This window comes from Globicephala melas, chromosome 15 (assembly GCF_963455315.2).
Source record: "Globicephala melas chromosome 15, mGloMel1.2, whole genome shotgun sequence".
NCBI classification, from domain to species: domain Eukaryota; kingdom Metazoa; phylum Chordata; class Mammalia; order Artiodactyla; family Delphinidae; genus Globicephala; species Globicephala melas.
The window spans coordinates 43970038-43984833 of NC_083328.1; the positions used below are offsets into that span (position 1 = coordinate 43970038).

General features: G+C 45.7%; 1 protein-coding gene across 2 annotated transcripts in view; it reads right to left on the bottom strand.

Moving 5' to 3' along the window:
- NINL (ninein like) overlaps nucleotides 1–14796 on the bottom strand; it is a 106145-nt gene that overhangs the window by 53838 nt on the left and 37511 nt on the right. For both annotated transcript variants that reach the window (XM_030872519.2, XM_060285054.1), the window contains one exon: nucleotides 4280–4473. In XM_030872519.2, coding sequence (XP_030728379.1) covers nucleotides 4280–4462 — 183 coding nt within the window. In that variant the 5' untranslated portion in view covers nucleotides 4463–4473. The remainder of the gene's footprint in view (nucleotides 1–4279; nucleotides 4474–14796) is intronic.

Genomic DNA, 14796 nt, shown 5'->3' on the forward strand with positions numbered 1-14796 from the left:
TAAAGGGTATTCTTGCTGAGTATGGGATTCGGGTTGGCACCAGTCCTCTTTTAGTACATTGGAGACACCTTTCCATTGGCTTCTGGCTTCTACTGTCACATCTGAGAAGGCAATTGTCAATCTAACTATGGCTGACTTTCAGGATATGTTTTTTTTCCTCTGGCTGCTTTTAAAAAAATTATTAAATGTTTCATTTTGAGATAATTATAGATTCACATGCAGTTGTAGGGAAAAAATACAGAGAGATCACGTGTACCCATCTCTGGCTGCTTTTAAGATGTCTTTGTTTCCCTTCAGTTTCACAATAATATGGCCAGATGTGGATTTCTTTTTATTTATGCTACTCAGAATTCCATGGGTTTTTGGAATCTTAAATCTGTTTTGGAAACTTTTTAGCTATTATCTGTTCACGAAATCCCTCCTCATTCACTCCTTTCCTCCTGGGATTCCAACCTTGCCCAGTAATTCCAATACTTCACATCTTTGTGCTCTGCTTCTGTGGCCTGTTGTTTCTCTGGCTCTCACTCATCTTTATTTTGTGCCTAGTTATCCTTGACTGTATGCTGGTTATTGTATATGACTATTACTTAGGAAGAACTACAGACCCAGGATGAGGGAACTTTCTCAAGAGAGGACTTCTGTTTGCTTTTGCCACGTGCCTGAGGGCACCGCCTGTGCAGGACCACCTGATCTAAGTGCAAGGCCTGAGGTCACCTAGACCCCTGAGCGCACGCAAGCCCAGACAGCAAAGAGCACAACGGCTGATTCACTTACCCTATATCTTTACCCTACAGGTGCACCCTCAGGATCCTCCCTTAAACCGGGGGCTGGTTCATCAGTTTCTCCTTGGGTGAGCCTGTGTTTAGACATGCATTTCCCTGGCCCTTTAAAACCCCCAAATGACATATCAATTTCACAGTTGCTATTTAAGACCAGAAAATATTCTCAGAGCATATGGGGTTTTGTGTGCTGAGCTGAACTTCTCTCGATACGTGACTTAGCATAGATTTTTAGGTTGTAATTCCCCCTGACTTGTTTGTTCTTTACCATTTACAAGATCTTTTGTTTTTTCTACTTTGTTCAGCCTTTTTAGTAGCACTAACTGGAAGGTAGGCCTGAGTTTGCTAACCTGCCACTAGGACAATGTCTGAAGTCTCTTCCCTCTTTTATGGGGATGAGGCATAAATTTCATCATTTGGATCTACAAGAATGTATTGAACTAATCTCATATTCAAAAGGCTGTTTCCAATCTTTTGCCATGTGAATCAATACTAGAATGAATAACCTTGCATAGAGTTCATTTCACAGAGACATTGTATTGCTTTCATTTTTACATTCCTAGTTTCTAGATTTGCCTCGCACATAATAAGAGCTCAAAAGTACTTGTTGACTACATGGGAGCAGAATGAAATGGCCATTTTGCTTGATCCAATCTCAGATTTCTTTTGCATCTTTGATAATATTGATACTTATCAGCTGAATTTCTTTTGATCCATCAAACAGGAGGCAATCTGATTGCTGTTTTATCTGATACCATTTTGACTGTGCTTGTGTTTGCTTCTGTGCCCTCTCCCTTCACAGCTCATAAAAGAAGGAAGGGCCAGCCCATGGCATCAGGGGTTTGACCCAACAGGATACACCATCATCCCTGCTCGATCACGGACTCTCCTCACAAATGAAGAGGCGGGACCCTGTGATCAAGAATCACTCTCAACCTTAAAATTATTTTCAGTAACACTATGTTATCAATTATTTTTTGAGAGGAAAATTCTCTTTCTACCCAAATTTAAAATACTCAAGATAAGATCCTCACCACTGGTAAAGAAACATGAGAAATAACAAAACGCATATGGAAATTTCCCAAGTCACAGGACTCTTAGGCCACGTCAACTTTCTGGCTTGAAATTAGACCTGATAATGTTTCTTTAACGGGAAAAAGGAATTAAAAACAAGCATATTGGGACTTCCCTGGTGGTCCAGTGGTTAAGTCTGTGCTCCCAATGCAGGGGACCTGGGTTTGATCCCTAGTCAGGGAACTAGATCCCGCATACCGCAACTAAGACCCGATGCAGCCAAATTAATTAATTAATTAAAAAAAAACACTCATAGCATTAAAAATCACCTTCTTAATTCAGATATTATAATATTGTTTCTTCCTTATTATAACTGGATTACTGTATCAATGACTAACATTTCTGTGGTGTCATATATGTCAGTTCCTGCAAGGAAACTGAATATGTGATATTTGAATTGAAAAGCCAATCCATTCTCCTGGACAAAGGATTTATCTTGTTTTTCTTCAAAACTTCCTGAAATCTCCACCATTTGGTTTCTGTCACAGAAAATGGTGACAATTACCTGGATACTTCTGGCTTGACACTGGTGTCCCTAAAACCTCTACAGAATGTTCCACCTAAATGCTGGCTGTGTGCGCTCCCCCGCCTGTGGATGAAGCAGGGGAACGGTAACAGCCCTTTTCCCTTTGCAGCTACTCCAACACTGACCTTCCTCCAAGTGTAACTCAGGGTTTCGAGGTCACGCTCCCCTTCTCACAGACAAAGCACAAAGTAGAGAAAGGCCGGGAATGATACATCCTACAATGAATCTGGGCCCCAAAGTGCTTCTTTTGGTTTTGAATTTTCCAAACTGTCAAAAATCATCAAAGGGGGCTTCCCTGGTGGTGCAGTGGTTGAGAGTCCGCCTGCCGATGCAGAGGACGCGGGTTCGTGCCCCGGTCCGGGAGGATCCCACGTGCCGCAGAGCGGCTGGGCCCGTGAGCCATGGCCACTGAGCCTGTGCGTCTGGAGCCTGTGCTCTGCAGTGGGAGAGGCCACAGCAGTGAGAGGCCTGCGTACCGCAAAAATATCATCAAGGAAACCATCTATTCATGCTGTTTTTTGTTTTGTTTTGTTTTTGCCACACACGGCATGCAGAATCTTAGTTCCCTGACCAGGGATTGAACCTGTGTCCCCTGTGGTGGAAGCGCAGAGTCCTCACCACTAGACCGCCAGGAAAGTCCCTGTTTGTGCTGTTTTAACCAGAGTGTTGATTTTCACAAATGTGCCTTTTTCTTATCTAGCCTCCAAATACAATTCCAGGTGATATCAAGAGGGGCTAGGACATTTTCTATCAAAAACACACCTGATTCTTAAGTCCAGAAAGAAAAAGCAGGAAAAGAGTAAAGAGACAGAAAAGGGTGCAGTGGGTTTGTGAGGCTGAGTCCTCCACGCAGGGGGTGCAGCACTGCTGACAGCTCTGGCCACACGGCCTCGGGGGAAGTAACAGGAGGTCAGATCCGCCGGGACCCTCCCCCAGGGCCAGCAGGGAGGGGTTTTTGCTTGTTCTTCTTCATTTGTTTTTGCCCAAAAGTCAACTCAGAATATTTGCAGCTAGATTTTTTTCTCATTCAAAATGAAAAGAGTTTAACTGAGTTCTGTGGGAAAAATGCCCTTCCTTCAAAGGTAAGATTATAGCCACTGGGTTTTTTTCTTTTTTGGGCTGCGCCATGTGGCCTGTGGGATCTTAGTTCCCTGACCAGGGATCGAACACAGGCCCCTGGCAGTGAAACCCCGGAGTCCTAATCCCTGGACTGCCAGGGAATTCCAGGCACTCTTTTTAAAACGAATGTGTTAACATCTGGACACATTTAAGAAGCAGGAACACTAAGAAGCTTCTTAATGTTTCAATCAGGAAAGCAAGTTGTGGTCCAGGCTCCAGATTACCATTCTAGATGACCTTGAATTTCCTAGAGAAAAGAACTCTCTGAGTGCCTACTTCCTATCTGGGATAGATACACTCATAGAGATACACTCTGAACACAGGGAGCCTTGGTTCCTGCAACAGCAGTGGGCAATGTTCTGTCCAGCTGCTGGATGAATTTCACGCTGGGTAATTTTACGAGACAATGTGCCTTCGAGGTACTTTGCAGCTGCCTCTGAATGACCCAGTGTGTGAGCTGCGCACAGATCACTGTGTTTTGTGAACCACATGCACCACCCATACCAACCTTCCACTCCCTAGACGAATCACCCAAGCATCTTTCTGGAAAAAACAGAACAAAAACAAATCTCTGGAAGTTACTATGCTTTAAAAAAGCAATCTTAAGGAACTTCTTTCTACAACATAGATGTTGCACAGAAGGAAAAACAGCACCCCATTTCCTCCTAACTTTCCTTTGATGAGTATCTCCAGTCAGTTGGTATTTCTCAGATGCCAGCAGCTATAACCACACACTCTCTGTGCTTTTCTTTGTGAGAATGAAGTCAATGAAGTTACCCACCCTGGCAAAGTGGTCGTTTCCGAGAAGTGTTTGCAGAAGGACAGGCAGCTGCTTTTCCAGATGAAGCTTCAGGCAGAGCTGGGTCAGCTCCTCCCGGTCCAAGAAGCCTGTCCCTGTGGTGTCACAGCTGCTGTACACATCCCTGAGCTGCGAGACATAGTGGCTCTCTTCCTCTTCGTCCATCCCATCGCAGGCTACGTGCAGGGAGAAGAAGACAACGGTGCCCTCTGACTGCCACTCCCACCTCCCTCCACGGCAATGCACCAGGCAGTGTGGCCCAGGGCAGGGGAGGAGCTGGCGTGTGGGAAGGGGCACCAGGGTCGTCTCAGGACACGTGACGTTGGAGGAAATCAGGAGAGGCCAGAAACGTGTTCCCACGGAGCTCGTTCTCCCTCACTGGCTCAAAGAACCAGAATTACTTTGTTCTGTAAAAAAGTATCTATTACAGAATAATCAGAAAAAAAGAGATAAAGAGAAAGAAAATCATCCAAAATTTCACCACCTGAAAAAAAAAATCATTTTACTATTTTGGCAAATATACATTCTACTTTTTCTCTAAACATATACACACAGGGCCGGCTGGACGCCTGGCACACTTGCCCGAACTTCTGCCCCAGGATTCCGGTCTTGGGCAGAACTCAGGCTGGAGGTCAGAGGGCACCGAGGGCCCTCCCAGGAGCAATGACAGGCCATCCCCCTCCTGAGAGAACTTGCTGGTCTGCCGCCTCCCCCCGACCCCTGCCTCCATGCAAGGGCTGATTCAGGGGCGAGGACCCTGCACACTCAGCCCACATCCCCTCGGTCATGCCAGCTTTGCCCAACACACAGGTCAGCTCCTGACCACTCAGAAACACTTCTTTTTCTCTCCTTTCCCTCATCCCCAGAAGTCTGAAACACTGTCCCAAGACAGGTGATTCGACTCTGGCCATCCAGGCACAGGCTAGTGGTGTGACTCAGGCCCAGCATTCTACAGGTCAGGCAAAAAGATCTTTCAGCCGCCATTTGTTATGACACTTCCTAACCCCCACCCAAGATAAGGTCCATGCTTTGCTTTCAAAGTCCTGGGAAAAACACTGGGAGAAAGGAGGCACTGCTTCTGGTCATGTGTGCCCTATGGAATTCGCCCTCCTCTCGCCCCAAGGATTGCCGGGGTGGGGGGGTCTTTCTGTAGCTGAGATACCACATGACAAACCTCAGTGCTGAGATGGGCCAAGAAGGCTTGGAAAAACTCCAAGGGCACCTTCATCTGGGAAGTACCGTCCGGGCTCAGGTCTGTACCACGACCACCGCATTGAAGTCACACTGATGCACGTGGATTCCCCGGGACTCCAGAGTCCCAGAAAAGGGCTCAAGTGACAAGTCACTGGACACTCTAAACACCTTGGAACTATGGAAGGTCTCAGGGGTCATGTAGAAGTCTGAGTGGGGCTCAGAATCCTGCTGTTCACACACCCCCATTTGCTGGAAGCTGAAGGCATTGATTTGGAGGGGGATACATGTGGGAGGGGAGAGGGGAGTAACCCAAGACACGCACGCAAGCACACACACACGCAGAGAAAGAGAGAGAGAGAGAGAGAGAAACTAATATCCCCAGAGAGATGAAGGAAAAACATTAAAATCATGCAACAAGATAGACTACTGGACAATAGGGATGATTAGACACCAAGGGAGGTTTCCTGACATTGACGTATGATAATCACAATAAAAAATTCAATGGCAACACTGGAAGACAAGGACAAAATACATCTTCTATTAAGTGTACCCGAATAAAGAGACAAAAAATGAGACAGAGAAGAAAAGGAAATTAAAAATCAATAAAGTAACCAAAAAACATAAAGACAGACATAGACCAATGGAACACACTTGAGAGCCCAGAAAAAAACCGTTGCATACGTGGTCAAATGATTTTCCAAATGGCCAAGACCACACAATGAGGAAAAGACAATCTCTTCAATAAACGGTGCTGGGAAAACTGGATATCCACATGCAAAAGAATGAAGTTCAACCCTTACTTTACACCATAATCAAAAATGAACTCACAATGGATTCAAGATCTACACATAAGATCTAAACTATAAAATTCTTAAAACAATAAAACAGAGGAAAAGTTTCATGATGTTAGATTTGGCAACGATGTCTTAGATATGACACCAAAAGCACAGGCAACAAAAGTAAAAATAGACAAGTGGTACTATATCAAACTTAAGAATCTGCACATCAAAGAAAACAATCAACAGTGTAAAAAGGCAACCTACATACAGAATGGGAGAAAATAATTTGCAAATCATACATCTGCTAAGAGGTTAATGATCAGAACAAGTAAAGAACTCCTATAACTCAACAACAGAAACCAGTAACCCGATTAAAAAAATGGGCAAAGGACTTGAGTAGACAATTCTCCAAAGAAGATACACAAACGGCCACCACATGGCCAAGCACATGAAAAGTGCTCAACAGCTCTAATTAGGTCCACACAAAACAAAACCACAGTGAGATATTATCTCGCACCCATTAAGATGGCCACTATAAAAAAAAAACAAGCAAACAAAAAACAGAAAACAACAAGTGTTGGTGACGATGTTGAGAAATTGGAGCCCTTGGGCACTCTTGGTAGGAATGTAAAATGGTGTAGCTGCTGTGGAAAACACTATGGAGGTTCCTCAAAAACCTAAAAATAGAATTACCATATGATCCAGCAAATTCCACTTCCAGGTATACACCCCAGAGAACTGAAAGCAGGATCTCAGAGTTACCTGCACTCCTATGTTCCCTGCAGCATTATTCACAACAGCCAAGAGGTGGAAGCAACCCAAACGTCCATTGACAAAAGAATGGATAGAGAAAATATCAATAAAATGGAATATTATTCAGCCTTAAAAGGAAGGAAATCCTGTCACCTCCCACAACATGGATGAACCTTATGCTGAGTGGAAATATGCCAGTCACAAAATGACAAATACTGTATGACTTCACTTCCGTAAGATAACTAGTCAAAATCAAGGAGACGAAGTAGAGTGGTGGGTGCCAGGGGCTTGGGTAGGGGGATAGGAAGGGTTGCTCAGCAGGTACAGAGTTTCAGTTTTGCAAGATGAAAAAGTCCTAGAGATCTGTTACACAGTAATGTGGATACCAGTTAACACTACCGAACTGTATATTTAAAAATGATTAAGAGGGTAAATTTGTTTAAATTTTATATTATTTATTTATTTATTTATTTTATTTTATTTTTGGCTGTGTTGGGTCTTAGCTGTGGCATGCAGGATCTTCATTGAGGCATGCAGGGTATTAGTTCCCTGACCAGGGATCAAACCCACGTCCCCTGCATTGGAAGGCGGATTCTTTCCCACCGGACCACCAGGGAAGTCCCAAGAGGGTAAATTTTATATCATCGTGTTTTTTACAATTAAAAATTTAAAAATAAGAAAAAACTTTTTTTAAGGAAAAAAAGTTCAATATTTGGTGGCTTGCTTTCTGAAATTGCCTGGTTCTGTTCTGTGGCACTTTTACCTGGATTTTCTTTCCTTAAAAAAAAAATTCAATATCAGCACCCAAAGTCCAGGCATCCTCTAAAAGCCCAGGAAAGGCAACCAGCTGATGGGAAGGGGGGTTCTGGAAAAATACAAGACTTTTCCAAGCAGAGAGACTGCAAAGTCCCACCGTGAGGGCCAACAAATAAAAACATCCAGACTGAGTAAATCCTCAAGAAACTTCAGAGCAAACAAACAAGTCCTAAAAATGTCTAGAGAGAAAAGCCATTCTGCACTCAGCGCCAGGCGCGACTCCTGCAGCAAAAATGGGATTGGAGGCTGAAAGACATCCTGAGGAAAGCGCACTTTTCACCAGTCTGGAAGCTAGCGGACGGGTACTTCAGCCAAGGAGGAGGAAGACGCAGGTTGTAGATCTGGGTCCCCTGCAAGCAGTGGACACCGTTCTAGGAGGGTGGCCTGGGGCAGGGCCACAGTGCAATCCACACAAACTGGCCACTAGGGACCCTACGGTCCCGTATCGTGGGACCATGTGGAAAACAACATGGGTGGTTTCTTCTTCTTTTTTAAAAAATATTTATTTATTTACTTATATGGCTCCGCCAGGTCTTCATTGTGGCATGTGAGATCTTCGTTGCCACGTGAGGGATCTTTAGTTGTGGCACACAGGCTCTTTTAGTTGCAGCGGGATCTAGTTCCCTGACCAGGGATCAAACCTGGGCCCCCTGCATTGGGAGCGCAGAGTCTTAACCACTGGACCACCAGGGAAGTCCCCAACATGGGTGGTTTCTGACAGAACTGATGGACCATTTGGAAAAGAATAAGGATGTTAAAAAGTAATCATGGAAAAACCAAGAAAGCCTCCGTAAAGCCAAGCTGGGCACAAGAATGAAACTGTAACTGTGCCCCAGACAGCGTCCCTGTGGTAGGTGGACAGCGCATCTTCCGTGGGGGGTGGGAGAGACAGGGAAGCCTCGAGGTGAGGGCGATCCGAGGTAGCAGCCTGCCCGCTTATGGCCCAGGGGATGCTTCTCAGGCCTCCATAAAGCAGCTCCAGACAGGAGTCCAATGGCATTTAGCACCTCCACAGCTGCTGTGCGCCCTCCTCACCTGGGGAACTGGCTCCACCTCCCGCCGGACCCCCACAGTGAGACCCTGAAGCCAGCACAGAGCCCGAGTTGAGAGACTCGCCCTGGTCAGCGGTCGGGGTTGCTGACTTGAGCTCTGGCCCATCCAAACCCTCTCTACTGGGAGCACCGCGTCATCAACCAAAATGGGAGTGAAGGGCAGGGAGGGGACGGTGCCGCCTCCCAGATGGTCTGCTCAGCAGGATGATCTCGCTAAGCAAGGGACCACTGTGTCCTCACTTGGGCTCTTCCTCGAAAGAAGACACTAACCCTTGTGCAGCCCCCCCACCCCACCCCACCCTGCGTCTGCTCTTGCCTTGGGTTCTGAAGGCCTCCCTCCAGCAGGCCTCCCTCCTGGGCCCGTCCAACTGCTGCTGGTCCACTGGGTGGGCATGGGGTGGGCAGGGATGGGGGCTCAGCAGGCACCGCATCTCAGACACAGCAGGAGGTGATGGAGGATGCTCTCAGGACACGCAGCTGCACAACCCTCCACACTGGTTTGCAAAGTTGGCTCTTGGTGTCCGGTGGGTACTTAAGACAAGTTCTCAAACCGACACTGAAATGGACTGGATTGAGGTCAACCCCTTTCAGGTCCCAGCATCTGACCCCCCTAGCCTCCAGGCACCAGATCCCCCCTTAAACCCTGCTGTCTGCACGTTAGTGGTATCACTGCAGCGTGGGGAGCCCAGAGGCCACCTTCCTGCTGCCGAGGTCAAAGGAGACCGGCCAAGAGCTCCCTGAGAACATTTTAAAGCATAAGAATCTTCCTGAACCGTGCAAAGGCCACCCTAAAAGACCCCAGACATGGGCAACACTGCCTTCACAGCTGAGGTGATCCATCCCCTATCCCCATGCCTCTCTGCAAGGCTGCAGGGCCCTGGCCAGGCTCAGCTCTGGGCCAGTCAGAGCTTCTGTCAAATTGGGTCTAAAACACCACCTTTGCTGGGCTGCTGAGGGGAGGGGCAGGTTCCAGGCCCTGGTACTCATCATACCACGAAGGACAGCAGAATCACCATCCCGCACACCGGTCCCCAGGCTCCTAGCCTTCCTGCTGCTCAAATCCTATTTCCAGAAATGTGTCACTGGGAAACCCCGCTCCTCCTGACTGGGAAAAGCAATCAACCTAAACCACAGAACACAACAGTGAGAAGGACAAGGACCTTAACCATGCCCCTCCCAGCAGGGAAACTGTAGCTCTGTTCAGACGCCCTGAGGCCTGTGTGTGAGGGCAGAGAACGCCGTCCCCTAGACGACCCCTAGGTTCGTCTGTTTCTTGCACAGAACCCCGGGAAGGAGAAGAGAAACAGGGGACCTCTCAGGCGGGGCCCCGCCTCCTACGCCACCCATCCTCGGCGCCCAGGCCTACTCACACGCGAAGTGCAGGCCGCACAGCCAAGTGGTCGTTATAAATAATAAACACCCAAGGGCCTCTTCAGTTTCTTCTTCACCCAAACTGAATTATTTAATCCTCTCTGGATTCCACAAATGCATAAATGTCCACACATCGAAACTATCAGAAAACCCAGCTGCGTTCAGTGCTGACTGCAGACGGGGGACAATGTTCCAGGTAAAGAGGAGCCCTTGGCTTATTACGGTTTGATTCTTGTGAAACTGGAATCAGTAGACTCTCAACAAGTCTAACGCTATAAAGCTTAATTAAATATATGAGCATAAACTTTGCTACCAGGTGAAGCAAAACACTGTTTTCATCCTGGGGAGAAAAACCTGCCCTCAAACATACTGGATACGGGCCAAGAAACAGCTGCTGACCAGCACCCTGCAGGACCACGCAGCCCTCTGGAGGGAAGGTGTAGGTTTGCATTTAACTGATGCACAGCGATGAGGGAATTTAATCTGTGGCCCTGGAAACCCGCTGGGTATCAAGGACAGGGAACCACAGAGAACTGTGGTCTCTCACAAGCAGCTGGGTGTGCCGATGTCTGTGGACCCAGAGCATCGCACCCAGAAACAACTCCAAACAAGGCCCTCCATAAAAACCTGTAAAAGCCTGCTGACCCAGAATGAACAGCACCAAGGTAGCATTCTAGATGGGACGTTCTGTATCTGGAAGGATGTTACGACCCAGATAAAACACTGAAGCCCAGCCTTGGGTTCCAGAAGAGCAAGTCTTGGCACCATGTCAAATAGCCTTGGGGTTTGTAATCAACCTCCATACTTCAGCAGTTCTGAGCTTGTAGGATTAATTTCTGCATTAACTGTTTTCATGTCTTCTTTCTTGTTTTTCAAAGCTTATACTATTTATTGGGCTTCCCTGGTGGCTCAGTAGTTGAGAGTCTGCCTGCTGATACAGGGGACACGGGTTCGTGCCTGGGTCCGGGAAGATCCCACATGCCGCGGAGCAGCTGGGCCCATGAGCCATGGCCGCTGAGCCTGCACGTCCGGAGCCTGTGCTCCACAACAGGAGAGGCCACAACAGTGAGACGCCCACGTACAGCAAAAAACAAAAAAACTTATACTATTTATTTACTTTGCCAACATCGGCCCTAACTATCTCAGCAATAAGGCTTGAGAAGCTATCATTTTTATTAAAGGGATTTTCCAATCCCAACAATATAAAAATAAGCTGATGCGTCATTTAATTGGCAATTAATATAGTATTTGCTCTTCCTACAAAGTAGATATTTAGACTAAAAACTATAAGGATATCAAACTCTAAAATTGTCCTAGAAAACCTGCTTTCTAGGGTCTCCTCAAGAAAACATTGTGGGACCCACTCACCTAACATAAAAACTTTGTACCCTTTGGCCAATATCTTCTTGGTTCCTAAAGATTTTTATAACCACATGTACTTCTATTTGTGCTAGGACTATAGCTATAGACCTAATGGTTATAAAACATCTACATACTTGTAGTTATACATATTATACATACATAATTAGTTATACATATACAAGGTTATCCACATAAGGTTCTACATACAAAAAAATGAGCTTTCTCTATATGTATCGTTACATATATGTAAATGTAGAAAACCTACTCTCAGTATCAATATCAACTTCTAACTTAAATTCAAATAGAAAATTCTACCATAAAGAAAGCAATAGTTTCTCTTCTGTACTAAAAATAGCCAATAACAGTGTAGAAGAAATGACAGAACTGGAAAATTACAATTTTGAATCCCCGTTGTAATAGGTGATAGGGTAAGGATCATTAATGTATGATTAAAAACGGTGGGGAGGGGAAAAAAAAACAGTGGGGAGGGAATTCCCTGTGGTTAGGACTCCGTGCTTTCACTGCCGAGGGCCTGGGTTCAATTCCCTAGTCAGGGAACTAAGATTCCCACAAGCCACACGGTGCAGCCTAAAAAATAAATAGATAAAAATAAAAATAAAAACACTGGGGAGAGGTGACGTCATGCAAAGTGGCAGGGGACGACACTCCACCAAAGCAAAACTGAGCCATAAAGAGTGACTGGAAGGAACTATATTGAAACTCTGGAACCAGATCAGACACTTAGAGCAAGGTGATGAAAACAGGGGGCTGATGTTTGTAAGAGAGCAGCGATCAGAACCCCAAAGAGCGCCATTCAATCACCCATTTCACAGATGAGGACCTGATATCCTATAAGTAAGCACAGAGATGGATTTCCTCAGTCAGCTGAAGAATGTGGACGGAGCATACACGGGCACAGGCAGGGTGCAAAGGGAACGTTTCCCTGCCATTCCAAGTGTGTGGTGCTTCCCTTAAGCTCCAGGTGAGACCTTCTATCCATGTAAATGCCTGCTGATGCTTATAACTGTACACACTGTTACACAGCTCAGTGACCAAAGAGCATCCCCCATGGGTTCCGTGCTGGTCTCTTCTCCTGTCTTAGACTTTGATGGCTTTCAAGAGGTACCAGATGGGTAAAACCAAGAGGCTGGAGCTGCTCACACTCACTGTTCACAGCTCCATCCAATTCTGTCTCAATGGCATCACGTTGGTAGCTTAAAATCTTCTCTGGTGGGACTATTTACACACAGTCGTTGGAAGATGCTACAGTTCAGGGCTTTGGGGGGCAGTTGTGTAAAGCTTTATCAATATACTACACCACGGCTAGAATATAAAAGACTGATCATATCAAGTATTGGTAGAGACATGGAGCAACTGGAACTCTCAGATCTTGTTAGTGGGGGTATCAATGGCACAAGAGCTCTAAAAACCTGCTCAGTTTTATCCACCAAAGTTAAATACATACCCACTCTACAACATGGCAATCCAACTCCTAGGTACCTACTCAACAGAAACCATGGATTTGTGTACCAAAAGACACACTTTCTTAGGCAGCATTATTCATAGCACCCCAAACTAGAAGCAATCCAAATATCCATCAGTAGTAAAAATAAGTAATTGGTGGCATATTCTGGGAAACTGTAAAGCTATGGAGAGGAATGAACTACATGACAACCTCAATTTTACAAACATGATGGAAGAAGCAGATATTGCAGGATTCCACTTGCATTAAGTTCAGAAGCAGGAAGAATCAATCGATAGTGTTAGAAGTTAAGATAGTGGATGGCAGGGAGGGAATAATAAATAGGAGAACATATGAGGGGCTGTTCTGGAGTTCCTGAGATACTCTGCTTCTGACTAGGATGGCGGTTGCATGGATGTGTTCACTGTGACAGTTCATCATTATCTGTGCACTTTTCTGTGTGTGTGTGTGTGTGTGTGTGTGTGTGTGTCTATATATATACAACTATATATATATATCTATATATATACACACACACACATATATATATACACATATATATACATATACATATATATATATATATTTACTTATTTATGCATGCATGCATGCCGCGCCTCCTGGTATGTAGGATCTTACTTCCCTGACCAGGGATCTAACCTGCGTCTCCTGCAGCAGAGTCCTAACCACTGGACTGCCAGGGAAGCCCCTCTGTGCATTTTTCTTCCATACGTTACACTCCAACTTCAAACAGTGAAGAGGGAGAGTATTAGAAACGCTGATGGCACGGCCCTGGTGGTCCAGCAGGTAAGATTCCTCGCTCCCAATTGCAGGGGGCCCGGGTTTGATTTCTGATCAGGGAACTAGATCTCACCTGCCACAACTAAGACCCGCCACAGCCAAATAAATAAATAAATATTTGAAAAAAACAAAACGCTGACCTTCCACACCCACCTCCTGGAACAGTGGCAGGTACGTGTTTTACGACGGACTCCTGTTGTTTTGTCTCGGCTAGAAGACGGATGTTTTAGGAAAATAAAGCAAAACAAAGCAAACCTGCCAACTGTTTCCCCAAAGCCACTCCTGTTGCCCCTCCCCCAAGGTGATTTCTAAAACTGTATGAGTATTTTCTGTAAGACTCTTCATAAGACCTGGCAGCTCTGGCTCCTTCACTCCACTGGTGTGACGGAACCAAAAACATGCAAAGCCATGGAGTCCATGCTGGGTAACATTCGCACATCATGTGGCCTAAACTGCTTCTCACAGATGCTACAAAGTCAGACACTCTCCAAGACAGGAAAAATAGGACACACTTGACAAATTGTCTAAAAGTGAATCATACTTTAGCTGTACTCTTCATGGAGCAATAAAAAGAATAAATAAAAAGAAATGAAAAGTGACTCTGACATACCCTAATTAAAGTCAACAAAATGCTATGGGCTTGTCCTTAAGAATCTTGGGGATATTAAAATAGCCTGCATGTAAGGAACAGTGTATGGGGGACCATATCTCTCTTAGTCTGTTATGGCTACTATAACAAAATACCATAGATGGTAGTTTATAAACAATAGAAACTTATGGCTCACAGTTCTGTGGGCTGGAAGTCCAAGATCAAGGCGCCAGCCTGGTCACGTTCTGGTGGGGCCCACTTCCTGAGTCTTACGCTGGCACCTTCTAGCTGTGTCCTCGCCTGGTGGAAGGGATGAGGGA